This window comes from Lissotriton helveticus, chromosome 3_1 (assembly GCF_964261635.1).
Source record: "Lissotriton helveticus chromosome 3_1, aLisHel1.1, whole genome shotgun sequence".
NCBI lineage: Eukaryota > Metazoa > Chordata > Amphibia > Caudata > Salamandridae > Lissotriton > Lissotriton helveticus.
This window is the reverse complement of record NC_136061.1, coordinates 210,628,323-210,641,329: the sequence shown is the minus strand read 5'-3', so window position 1 is coordinate 210,641,329 and position 13,007 is coordinate 210,628,323. Positions and strand designations below refer to the sequence as shown.

Below are 13,007 nucleotides of genomic sequence, written 5' to 3'. Positions count from 1 at the left end.
AGGTCTTTGTTAATGCCTGATCTATAAAGACCCAGCGAAAGAAAGGTCACAAAAAAAATGTACATTGATGGCTTTGTTAAAGTTAGAGTCAGTAAACTACACAATCTATATAGGTGAGTTCAAGAAACTTAAGGATTGAAATGTCATTGACATAAGGGGTTATTGGTCTATAATTGGGTGTGTTGTTGCTTATGAGCAAATAATTTGATGTTCTTGCTAGGGTGACCAACCGTCCGTAAATTTCTCGGATCCTCTGTTATTTTAGTATGATGTCTGTAAGTCGTCTTATTTTTTTTTTAATTTTTATATTTTTATATTTATATGTTGTGTTTATAATACGTGTGTCCCTCCTGGGACACCTTACCCAATGCGCTTGCCAGTGTCCCTGCGAGGACACCGTACCAGCAGTGAGGTCACCAGCTGATAACTGTCAGATATGACAGTTACCAGCTGATCGCCGAGCTGACTGCTGTTTCGCTCCAAGCCTGTAGGAGCACTGCGTGTTGGCTTATAAATAAAGGAGTTAAGAACTTACAAGTGTGGAGTATACTTAACAATACTGGTGACGAGGGGCCAACATGCACGAACCCACGGAAAAAAAAAATAATAAAAAATAAGCAGTCATAAAAGGAAAACAACTCCATTGAAAAACGAAGGAGGAGGCAAGCGCATATATGAAGAGCGTTTATATGAAGGAAAATATCCCAAAAGCAAACTGAGGAAAAAGGGAGCTGAAATACGCTGTGAGTAACTGACGCGCTGGCAGAGTGTGTCAAACCTATGCGCTGAGGAAAAATGTACATGCAGCAATTAGCGGCGAAATTGATTTATAAGCAGAAATAAATCTGGCATTTTGGATATAAAGGAGCTGAGCGCTAGAACGTAGCTTTTGTAAAGAAAACTTTCAACTGCCAAGCCATCGGACATAACAAACGGCGCATGCATGGAACATCGACGAGCTGAACTATAAATACTTAAGGAAACTGTGGTAAAATGAGCCATATTAAACTGTGAGTGTATTTATGCGTCGACTGTGTGCAAGAGAACAGATGCGCTGAGGAAACTTTTCATGCGGCTGCCAGTGGCGAAAATGAATGTGTAGCAGATTTAAGCCTGATGCTGAATTTTGATAAGAACTGATCGTTATAAACAATTGAGTGAGCTGTAACGTTCAACTGCCTTTCTAACGGATAAAACAAACGGCTGTACCTGTCAACTGTAAATGAACAGCTGAAGTGAATCGGAGCCGGCTACCACGTCTTTGCGTCGTCATGCAATCGACGTTGGCGGCCATTTTGGATGAAGCAGAAATGCTTATTTTACTCAGCGGTCTAGCTTTTCAGAATAATAAAGCGAGGAAGTGAACGAATAGCGCATAAACGACGCGAACAACGTTCATCTCTTCAGAAACAAGAGGTGTACCTGCGCATCGGCGAAAATATGAATCTGAAGTAAAACGGTAATTCTAGTAATTATTTTTAACATATCCTAGCAACAAAATACAGTGACTTTTACGTTCAGGAGTAGAAAACGCTTATGAGACTTTTGCAGTTCAACCTAGCGCTGGGAAAAGTAAGGTCATACTGTGCAGCGGTGCAATTCATAGTGTAATTACATTCACAGTAGTCATCAAACCCAATATTTAGAATGAGTGACTTAGCAACGAGCTGCATTTGGAATCTGTCACCCCCTGAGTCTTTTCTACGGGCTGGTAGTGTACCTGCTTTAAAGTGGGAAGAGTGGAGGGACTATTTCCTCAATTACATTTCCACAATTGAAGAAGATGCAGAATTAAAACCTGGAAAAAAGTACAAAATGTTAATGCACAACTTAGGTGCAGGAGGAATAAAAGTTTATAATTCCATAAACAAGAAAGCAAGAGGTATACATGATGGTGATGTGTTCTCAAATGCTATTGATGACCTTAATGCGTACTATAAACCCACAGTTTGTGTTGGGGTAGACAGATACAAATTTTTCCATAGGAAACAAGGGAAGGAGGAGACAATAGACGACTATGTATCTGCTCTTAAAGACCTAGCAATTAACTGTCGATTTGGAGGACTACACGATGAACTAATAAGGGATCAAATAGTTATGCAAGGCTCAAATGAAAACATTCAAGATAATCTTTGGGCGAAGGGGGAGTACCCCCTGCAGAACATAATAGATATAGCTAGGAAAGCTGAACTCACTGGACGTTGTGCCAAAGCTGTGTTAAAAGACGATAAGATAAAGAAAGAATGTGACAAGGTCAGCAAAGTGTCCGATCAAAAGAGTTGGAAAGTTAGCAAGCACACTGTAAGAAAGGAAGACGCAATCCAACCAGAAAGCAGACAAGAGAAACGAGGGAAAGGATATTGTTACCGATGCCTAAGCACTGCACACATGGCATATGATTTTAGATGCCCCGCCCGTGAAGCAAGGTGCACATTCTGTGGCCTAATTGGACATTTCAACAAGGCATGTAATAGGAAAAAACCACAACATGTAAAAGCAGTGGAAGACGATGATGATGAGTCGGATGATGACACAGATGAAGACATCAACATGTATATCCTCAACATAGACGATGAACAAGAGGAGGTAAAAGAAACTGGAAAAGGAGCTAAATCAAAAAAACCTATGTGTACTATGACTATTGGTGGGGTGGTAATAAGCGTAGCGGCAGATTCAGGCTTGCCTTACACCATTGTGAATGAAAAGGTATGGGAAGGAAAATTCAAGGATGTAATCGGTGAGAAACTCTACGTACCTGATATATTTATTAAATCATTCAATGAGAAACCTGTTGAAATATTAGGGTACAGAAGTCTCAGGTTCATGTTCAAGAGTAGAGAGGCTCAATGTAAGCTCTATGTATCAAAAGTAGGACCATCAGTACTTGGATGGATGGACCAAGAAAGTCTAGGTATCAAGCTGGATCCTAACTGCCGTGAGCCCGTGCTTAGCATGTCGGACACCGATGACAACGCAGAATTACAAAGTAGAATGCCTATCAAGACCGACAATGACACTGAAACATATGAAGTGGGTGAGTTACACATGGGAAATGTATGGGAATGTTCCAGCAGAATAACAAGGGATGAATGGATGGAAGAATGCCATGAAGGACATCTGGGCGTCGCCAAAAGTAAAAACAAGGTGGGTAACATGTATTGGTGGCCTGGGATCAGCCCAGACTTTGAAAGTAAAGTGAGAACCTGTAAGTTATGTGTGGAGGCAGCCATAACACAAGTGACTTACAGACCTCCCCTGCAGCCAATACAGTGCCCATCCATGCCTTGGGAAATTATTGGCATTGACGTGATAGGACCAGTGTCTGATCGAAAGGAACTACAATACATAATTGTTTTAGTTGACCACTACACGAAATGGCCAGAAGTAAGGGTCACCAGTAAAGCTGACTCTAGACATATAGTTAAATTCTTAGAAGACACTTTTACGCGTGAAGGTTTACCAAAAATAGTTGTAAGTGACAACGGTGTTCAATTCACCTCTGATCTATTCAAAGAATACATGAAGAAGCACCAAATTGAACACATAACAACGTCAGTTAACCGCCTAGCAACCAACGAAGCCGTAGAGAGATTTAAAAAAGTACTTGAAGGTACCATTCTTATAGCCACCTCAAACCAACTGGACTGGGAGAAAGAAATGATGAAGACAGTGTGGGCTTATAGAATAATGCCGTGTGAGTCTATTGGCCGCAGCCCATTCGAACTCATGCGCGGACGGACTCCACTTTCGAAGGACAATGTGGGTTGGGTTAAGGCTGCCCGCAGAGTACACTGGTCTTCAGAGGTGGTGAAGGAAACACTGGCTCAAGCACAATCTAAGAGCAAGAGTTACTACGACAAAAAACATGGGTGCAAGGAGGTGGATACTAGGGCAGGATACGTGGTGAAGGCAAGAAGAAACGGACACGTCGGCAAGGGCCAAGAGAGATACACCAAACCCCTTACCTTTCGTGAAGTGTACTGCAATTCTGCACGCCTGAATGACAGGAAGGTCTGGCATTTCTCTGCGCTGTCAGCTCACAAACATCCCGGGAACAATGCAGTGGAGAACACACCTTTTGATGCAACTGTGGAGCAATCCAGTACATTGAGGAGAAGTACGGCAAAACCAAACTTTTCTGACACAGAATCTGACATTGAACTTCCTGCAACCCCAGGGCGGAGAAGTGATGATGGTGTGCATGAAGACACCCAACCTGAGGATTATTCAACCTTTTCATCCAGACCTGCTGGCACAAGGCGCAGTCTACCCACCATTCCAGACTGTGATCTGGCGCAACCCGTGGACAGAAGCAAGGCTGGAAGACGGTGGGGACCGCCAACTAAACTTAAGGACTATAAATGTGGATAGCGGAGTCTTGCACTTTCTTCCAGTCTTTTGGTTCTAGTTCTCCCCTAAGGAGGGGGATGTGTTGTGTTTATAATACGTGTGTCCCTCCTGGGACACCTTACCCAATGCGCTTGCCAGTGTCCCTGCGAGGACACCGTACCAGCAGTGAGGTCACCAGCTGATAACTGTCAGATATGACAGTTACCAGCTGATCGCCGAGCTGACTGCTGTTTCGCTCCAAGCCTGTAGGAGCACTGTGTGTTGGCTTATAAATAAAGGAGTTAAGAACTTACAAGTGTGGAGTATACTTAACACAAAGGTTGAAGAAAGCTGTCTGAATGCCCCTTGAAGTAAGTATAGTATACATATAATTTTCGTCAAATCAAAAGGTCTTTGTTAATGCCTGATCTATAAAGACCCAGCGAAAGAAAGGTCACAAAAAAAATGTACATTGATGGCTTTGTTAAAGTTAGAGTCAGTAAACTACACAATCTATATAGGTGAGTTCAAGAAAACTTAAGGATTGAAATGTCATTGACATAAGGGGTTATTGGCCTATAATTGGGTGTGTTGTTGCTTATGAGCAAATAATTTGATGTTCTTGCTAGGGTGACCAACCGTCCGTAAATTTCTCGGATCCTCTGTTATTTTAGTATGATGTCTGTAAGTCGTCTTACAGACATCATACTAAAATCAAATTAGGGAATTTCAGGAAGGTGTGCTGTTCCCCAGCGAGAGGCCCCATGAGTTTAAAAGCTTCCACTCGGGCCTCTCGCACTTATCTTTTAATCCCAGTCCATGAGACCCTGATTCAGGAGCTCCGAGTGACTATCCCTGGAGAGTCAGGTCTCTAGCACACCCTGTGTTGTGGCATCAGGACTCTTTATGTCCATGTTAAGTTTCGAACGCCCCTATGTTCTGGACATCACATTAGCTGCTGGGTACTGGACCTTATACCATTCCTCACTTCTTTACCGGGCCTTCCCCTGGTCTGATATCTGCAACTCCTCTGTCCCGAGCTCACTGTGGCTGTACCTCCTTCCTAGTGCAGAGGACCTCACTTCACAACCCCTCGCAGCCTTCCTTGGGCTCATCCACATCTGATGCTCCTAAAGTCTACCATGTATCTTCATCCACATCATAAGTCAGGAACATTATTCTTTTCTACAAGGGTCAGATAGTGATAACCAACTCTGAGAAAGGGGAGTAAACCAAGTATTCAAGGGAGCCACAGTGGACTTATACATGGTTTGCTGTACTCTTTGTTACATATATGGCTTTCCATGTAGTTTAGCCTATGTCTTTTGGTTTTTTGCACAGTTGTGTACTGTACCAGCTGACTTCTCCTTCGTATCTGCTAACTCATTTGACTACCACTAGTCTGTCTCTCTTTACGAACGTTACACTTGGTAATTATGCACACTCTGCTCGTGGAACCAACACCAGGTGTAAAACTTTGCACAAACTCTCCTAGTTGCACTATTCTTTAAGTCCTTTTCTCCACAGTTCAGAACATCTTTTCTTTTGTGTCTAAGCTATCCCCACTAGGACGGCAAGTTGGAAACTCCTGTTTGCTGACGAGTTCCTAGAAAACCTGCAAAGCTACACATCCTAGAAGAGAGCAATTACCTACATTCATATTAATTAAACTGAACTCTTCTCTACTTGCTAGTGTTGGCATTGGAATGTCCGCTTCATAGTACATGGGTGTGTATCCCTGCCCTGGGTGACTCAACTGCATGTGAATCTGGGGTTGTTACTTTTCATTGGCCCAGCTAACATGTTAATCTCTCATGTTCTCGGAGGCCTCACTGTTCATTATAAAGCCAAGGTCCAACCAGAACTTGATGTATGGCACACCCCGCATTCCCTCTTTAGTAACATGGGATTACTGTCTGTATCTTGGGCTGTGGCAATAGTGATGGCAGCATACCAATTGTTTGTATTAATATTCTTGAGCAGACTTTTTGTGGCTTCAGGAAAGTGCGGTCTGTAGGCTCCACTCATTTAAATTTCCACTTAGATGTACTCAGACCCTCGCACGGACATTCTGTCTGCGAGTCAAGGGTGGGTATGCATTGTGTGTGACATATGTACTGTAGCAAGACTCCATATAAGATATGACTGCTGGGACCAGTGGGATCCATTTTGGACTGTGCCTTGTTTATTATGGCACAAGATGGAGGGTGGCTAGAGCTTCCTAGAAAACGCGATGTGTGTTGCCAGCATTCCTAAAGCTGGAGGGTGGAGACCCAGAAACTGAAGTGAAGGGGGATGGAGAAATGCTATGAGGACCTTTTAGCAAGGAATTGCTCGTTCATTTGTCCTGAGCATTGCCATTTGGTGGATGGTAGGGAAGTGGGAGGTGAGCAACCAGATTTTGTTGATAATTATGAGGAGCTTTCTAGGCATGGCCTGCTCTTTGTTTGTCTTCCACTGATTGCCACTCCAGGAATAGTCATGGCTCGCAATACTTGCAGGTGGGGGGTGGTTAAAAAAACAAAAAACTTACCTGTACGGGTCCTTCGCCGCCTCTCCTGGACCGGGTCCTGCTTTTGGCGTTTTCCTGCTCAGGAACAGGCATGCTCTCTCCCCTCCCATAATCCAATCACAACGCTGCAGCTGGGCGCCTGTAGGAAGGCCATTTTCTCTATGTAGGCTGCACATACATAGCCTCCTTACATTGGGAGCGAGCCTGGCATAAACTCAAATCATGAAGATTCACCTGGCCTTTCTGTGCAGTTCATGAAGAAACTTCAAGCCAGGACAACAGCATGTTGCCGGAAACCCTGCAGTGTCTTCAGAGTAGATTGTGCTGTCACTGCCCGACATGAGGCACATCCTACAGAGGATCTGCTCCCCCCACCCCAATGCCTAAGTTGGCCCAGAGGCCACTACTTATGAGCACACATCATCTAGGCCTGCTGTGCAGTTTGACCCAGCGGACAGAAAGAGGAGTAAGACCACCTCCTGCAGTCCCGCTTCGCTGCCAAAGATACCATCAGTGAAATCCTGGTGAGCACAACATCCAGCACCGCACCAAGCTGCTGGTCCTGCAAATAGGTAAAATGGGTCCTGAGAACAAAAGACAGAGAGACTGTATCTTGGAATTGTAAAGATAAACATTTCATAGGGAAAGTTAACATTTGCCAGTATGAACTCTTTTGCTCAACACCTGAAAGAACTTATCTATAGGTGACTTAACATGGTGGTCGCTTAGTATACTCACTCATACATGTGCCTGGTTGTTGCCTTCACCTTTTATTTTTTCTAGACACCATATAAATATATAAGGGGCACCATAGGAACTGGGAGAGAGCTTTATAGATGGTGTGGCACTTGACTAGAGCCCATAATCGGAATCATAGAACCCTTAGGCTGACTCCCTGGTATGTTATTTTACTATTACAAACTAGTCCCTGACAGGGGGGATTCACACAGATAACAATGAATATAGGCCTGAAATCAGTGCTATATTAAAGCTGTCCAGCCAGACAGAAAATGTTATAATGTATCAAATCACATAAAACACAAGAATAAAGTGGGACACAAATTAACAGAAAATCACAAATTCAGAAAAAGGCTCAGGCAGGACAAAAAATGCTTGTAACTTGTATAAAGAAATGCAACAAGCTAACAATATGTAGAGACAGCGTTACACATCAGTAATTATTTCAATTGCGTTTACGGTGCATATAAGGTCGACAACGTTTCCATCCTGTAGAAACAATATTGGGATCATCATCAGGACGTAAAATTACATGCCTATGGGGATTTTAGCCAAGCGTAATAGCAGGGGTCAAGCAATGAGGCTATTGCGATATTGCCAGGAAGGGATTACTGCGGTGCATGGAGGTACTGTAGATCACTCATGCGTCTTGGCGCGTAGTAAAGGAGGTAGGGTGGGATGGGCCAATTAACAAGTGAGTGTACTGGTATGGCGAGGCACGATAACCTAGTTACACGAATAGCGGCAACCAATCCAATTTGGAAATATATGAAAGGTGCTGTGAGTCACGCAAAAATTATTGCGAGTACTCCTGAGCCTGTACAATGACCTGTGTATCCTTCAGTATCCCGGTATTCCGGTGTGCCCTGGTATGTTATGACATTTAAGAATGTCTCTTTTCATTATCACAAGCACTGGGATAGACAGAGAATTATTATGGCTTTTCATTGTCTTGTCAGCTTTGAGTCTCTGCCCCCACACTACTTCCCTGAGAAGCCTCTGACTGCTGGCTCTCACTACATTGAGAGTCAAGTGTGTATGGGGTATAGTTGGCCCAGATCGCAGAGTCATACTAGAAGTAACCCCAGGAACACCAGAAGCAAGCAGTAGGTCCTGCTTTTGCTGTGAAGCCACACTCCCTGGGCGCGGTCTGACAGCAGCATTACATTCTAAAAGTGACCGACTGGTCATTTATGTATTGAGGCCTCTGGTATATTATTAGGCCGTGCTTGGTACAACTGTTGTTGAGTAAAGTAACTGATTGATTTTCATAGCTTATTCGATAGATTGTCTGGTAAAGAGAAGCCAACATATATTGTCTGTTGTTCTAATAACCTGTATCTATTTTACCAATTTCAGAAGAGCAGGTAATTTATATTTTTTTCTTTTTTAAAAGGTGACTCCGGAGGACCTTTGGTGATGAAGATGAGGAATCGCTGGATTCAGGTAAATTAATGCACATCAAATCAGGGCGGAACTGACCCAGTGACCTCACAGCTGGCGACCCAATAGCTGGTCGTGCGGTTAGGACCATGTACTGTGCTTCACTGTTGATTTCTAAGGCTACGTGCTGGTTCCAGGGTATCAGCAGCTGGACAGTCTGGATAGATTCCACACTTTCCTTTGAGACTCGCATCAAGGGAGTTGCAGGCTGATGCTACGGAATCCTGAAGACTCAAAGGAAAACTCTAGATATTCTCCTTATGTCGGCTAGAAAGACCCTGACCCACGCGCTCGTTACAGCATGACTGGATTACGGAAATATGCTGTATCTGGGTGCAACCAAAAATGGACTCCATAAGCTTCAGTGCATCCAGAATGCAGAAGCTTGCTTGGTTTTGAATCTGCCGAGAAGAGCATCCTCTAAGAAAGCACTGGACTCACTTCATTGGCTACCCATTCAGAAACGGATCTCATTTAAGGCATTATGTTTCTGCCACCGTGCCTTGCTGGGTAAAGGCCCAGTATACCTACGGGATCTTCTAACCCCCTACAACCCAGAACGGCATCTTATATCCACTGGGGACCACCTGGTGAAAGTCCTCAGTATAAAGTAAGCACGAATGGGAGCATGCTCTTTTGGCTACCTGGCAGCAAAAAGCTGGAACGCCCTACCCCTGTTCCTCCGTGAGGAACCATCAGAGAGCCTCGTTCACAAAAAGTTAAAAACATGGCTCTTTAAACTGTAACTAGTTTTTAGCTTCCCATGTTCTCAGATGTGCTGATTTCCAGAGTAGCTAGATAGAGCAAATAGCGCGGGGACACACCAGTTGGTGTAACCAAGTGCTATATAAATGCATAAATAATAATAATAATTGTAATTCCTGATCTGAATTAAAAATTATTCAGTCCATGTAAGGAAGACCTGCGTCTCTTAACTGTATGAGTAAATGACTTAGGAAAGTAATAAAGGACTAATCATTTCGGGAAATGGGAATTCACTCCTAGGTGTAGAGATGGTACATACCTGGATGCATGGCTTTTCTATGCATATGTGCTGTTGAAGAAATATGCAACATTGTTTCACTTTTATCCTGCCTCTTTGCCTTAAGCACTGCACTCAGGTTTACCCACAAAGGTCAGCATACATTGAAAACACAATCCTACACCCAAAGGGTGCCGATGAAAATCACACCTCTTCATGACTTGCTCATGGCTATGAAGGGCTCTGTGAATTACAGACATGGACTAGCTATTTACTAACAATCAAGAAAGCACTTAAGGCATTGCAAGGTGTAAGAGAAGCAATATATAAATACAGATAAAATGCAATATACCTCAGTGGTTCGGAGCATTCCTCCACATGCATTCCCTCTAAAACATCCAACACACTATCCGACCATCCCACTCAATCACATGTCCGAAAGCACATCCTGTTACTACAGTCTCTAGAGCTTAATGTCTCAAATGCAGTCTTAGATTATTCTGCACAAACATGCTCAGAATTACCTCCTGTCAACCTAGTGAGTCTTTTTGAACACATCCCAATAAAGCTGCCCTCCTGAGGTGTAGGTCTGGGATTTCTAATGCAACTTCCATAGTTTCTATTATCCAAGAGTTTGTCCTTAAGGCGTTGCCTATGATTTATTTCATTGTCTTACCACCAGGACACAACAATCTCCCCACACAGAAGATGTTAAAAATAAAAAAAAGGTGGTTGGCTTTACCCACGGGATCCCCTATATGCAAACTGTATCATTTATTAAACTCTTTATTCCAGTGCCTCAATGTTGAGATACAAAACATATTATTTACAGTGTAATGACCTTTCATTATTAGACAACAATGACAGTGATATGCTAATTCATTTTGCTACTCTATGTTAGTTTTCGTAACAGAATTAATTTTCATTTGTTCTTCTGAATTTCATTTATTTACCCAGAGTTTCACATAAATTGTGATGCATACGTTGTGACAGCCAACAAGTGCTTTGCAACATTTCGCTTGCAGACCTGGTTTTGTTTTAAGGCTGCAATATGAAGCTTATTTAAATTAGAATGTGTACCTGGGTAGTTTAATTGAAAAGTAGCTGAGAAGACGTTGTTACCATGCTTTTGAAGAGAAATGTGCATTATTGTAGGTGAATGACACACTGGTGTGGCACAGCATGTGTGAGAAAAGAAGTGCTGAAAAGACGAACCTATGGTGCATAAGTGAAAACAATGTGAATGGTTGTGACAACTTAGTGAGCTGTCAGTTAGTAAGTCATGAGGATGCACACATATCTAGCTAAAGATCGATTGTAATCCAGGGACGCTTGGTTTGGAATGATATCCTACTGAATATCAGAATGGATTTGATGGGGAACAAGCGTGTAGGGAAGAAGGAGGTGATTGGTAGTGGACCTGGTAATTTCTTTAGAAGGCGTGAAAGCTTGTGAAATGGTGGCCTGGCATAACTGACAGTCAAGCTAAAGGATTGTGGAATAGTCAACCATGGACAAGTAAAACCTGTACCATTGGAAAGAGAATAAATAACTTGTGGAAAAGAAATTAACAGCTAGATTCATCATAGTCCCGTTTTGCGAGTCCTTAATAGCGATTATTAAGGAATCGCTATTAAGGACTTGCAAAACGGGATTCATGTAGGAATAGCAAAAAATATTGCGATTCCTACATCATCCTTATTTGCGATTAGCAAATTGCTAATCGCAAATTAGGAATAACTTCCCATTCATTCCTATGGGCCTACAGGCCCATAGGAATGAATAGGAAGTTATTCCTTATTTGCGATTAGCAATTTGCTAATCGCAAATAAGGATGCGATTTCAAGGGTGCCTGTAGCACCCCTGAAATGGAAATGTAGCCTGGTGTTGCGCACACACATGTCCAAAGGACATGTGTGTGTGTAACATACCACTTAGAAAAATGCACTAAAGTGCATTTTTCTAAGTTTTCGCTATTTACCACGAAGTCAGACTTCGTGGTAAATAGCGGCAGGAAATTGTGAATTCGCATATTTTAAAAGTTTCATGAAATGCATTTATGGAATCTCAAATAGAGATTCCTTAAATGCAATTCCTTGCAAATATGCGATTTCGCAAATAGCGATTTTTGCATTTGGATGATGAATCCCAAATGCAAAAATTGCGCTCGCAAAGGGCCAGATTCTGATAATCTGGCCCTTTGCGAGCCGATTTTTCGTTCATGAATCTAGCTGTTAGTGTTATGTAGGTGCATATAATGATACTTTGACGGTACTTAAGTGTAGTCTTGATGATGGTGACTAATGTAGCTGGAGGTTGTCTACATTCCAACAAACCCGATTCAGGTGGGAGACTCCAAATTTTCAAAGCCCAAAATAGCTTAATTTACGGTGTCTCCTTCCTAAAACCGCCTCCACTTCAATGTAAATCAATGGGAAAAATCAATTCTCCCGATTATTTCCCCGCAAAATCTCCCTCTTGCCAGGTTCAAAACATTGACATGTATGAGGTTGGTCTGGTTAGTCAATCAATCAAATAAGCTCTATAAAGTGCTACTAATCACCCGTGAGGGTATTCAGGCACTGAGGGATTTGCTGCTTCAGTTGGGTTTAGTTGAACAGCCAGGTCCTGAATGAGCTCCAGAATGATAGGAGAGAGGTAAAGGTCCAGAGGTGAAGGGGGAGGTCCTTTCAGGATTTAGCAGCGAGATAGGAGCAGAAGCATCCTCCACTGTTGCTTTGGCGGATGCAGGGTGTGTGTGTGAGGGAGGTGGATCATAGGTGTCTGGTGTATGCTCGTCCTGGGTTGTGTAGGGGTTTGTAGGTGTGGATCATCATCTTAAATTGACATCTCTTCTGTATAGGGAGCCAGTAGAGGTTCTTGAGGTGAGGGGGGACGTGGGTCCATTTGAGAGATGGTCGAGGATGAGTCTGGCCGCTGAGTTCTGTAAAGTTTGCAGTCTCTTCAGGAGGTGAGTGGGGATTCCTGCATAGAGTGCGTTGC

The 13,007-nt window shown here is 43.0% G+C and overlaps 1 protein-coding gene across 2 annotated transcripts in view; it reads left to right on the top strand.

Annotated features, from left to right (window-relative positions):
- LOC144822280 (complement factor B-like) overlaps nt 1-13,007 on the top strand; it is an 827,973-nt gene that overhangs the window by 789,974 nt on the left and 24,992 nt on the right. For both annotated transcript variants that reach the window (XM_078679607.1, XM_078679606.1), the window contains one exon: nt 8,976-9,025. In XM_078679607.1, coding sequence (XP_078535733.1) covers nt 8,976-9,025 — 50 coding nt within the window. The remainder of the gene's footprint in view (nt 1-8,975; nt 9,026-13,007) is intronic.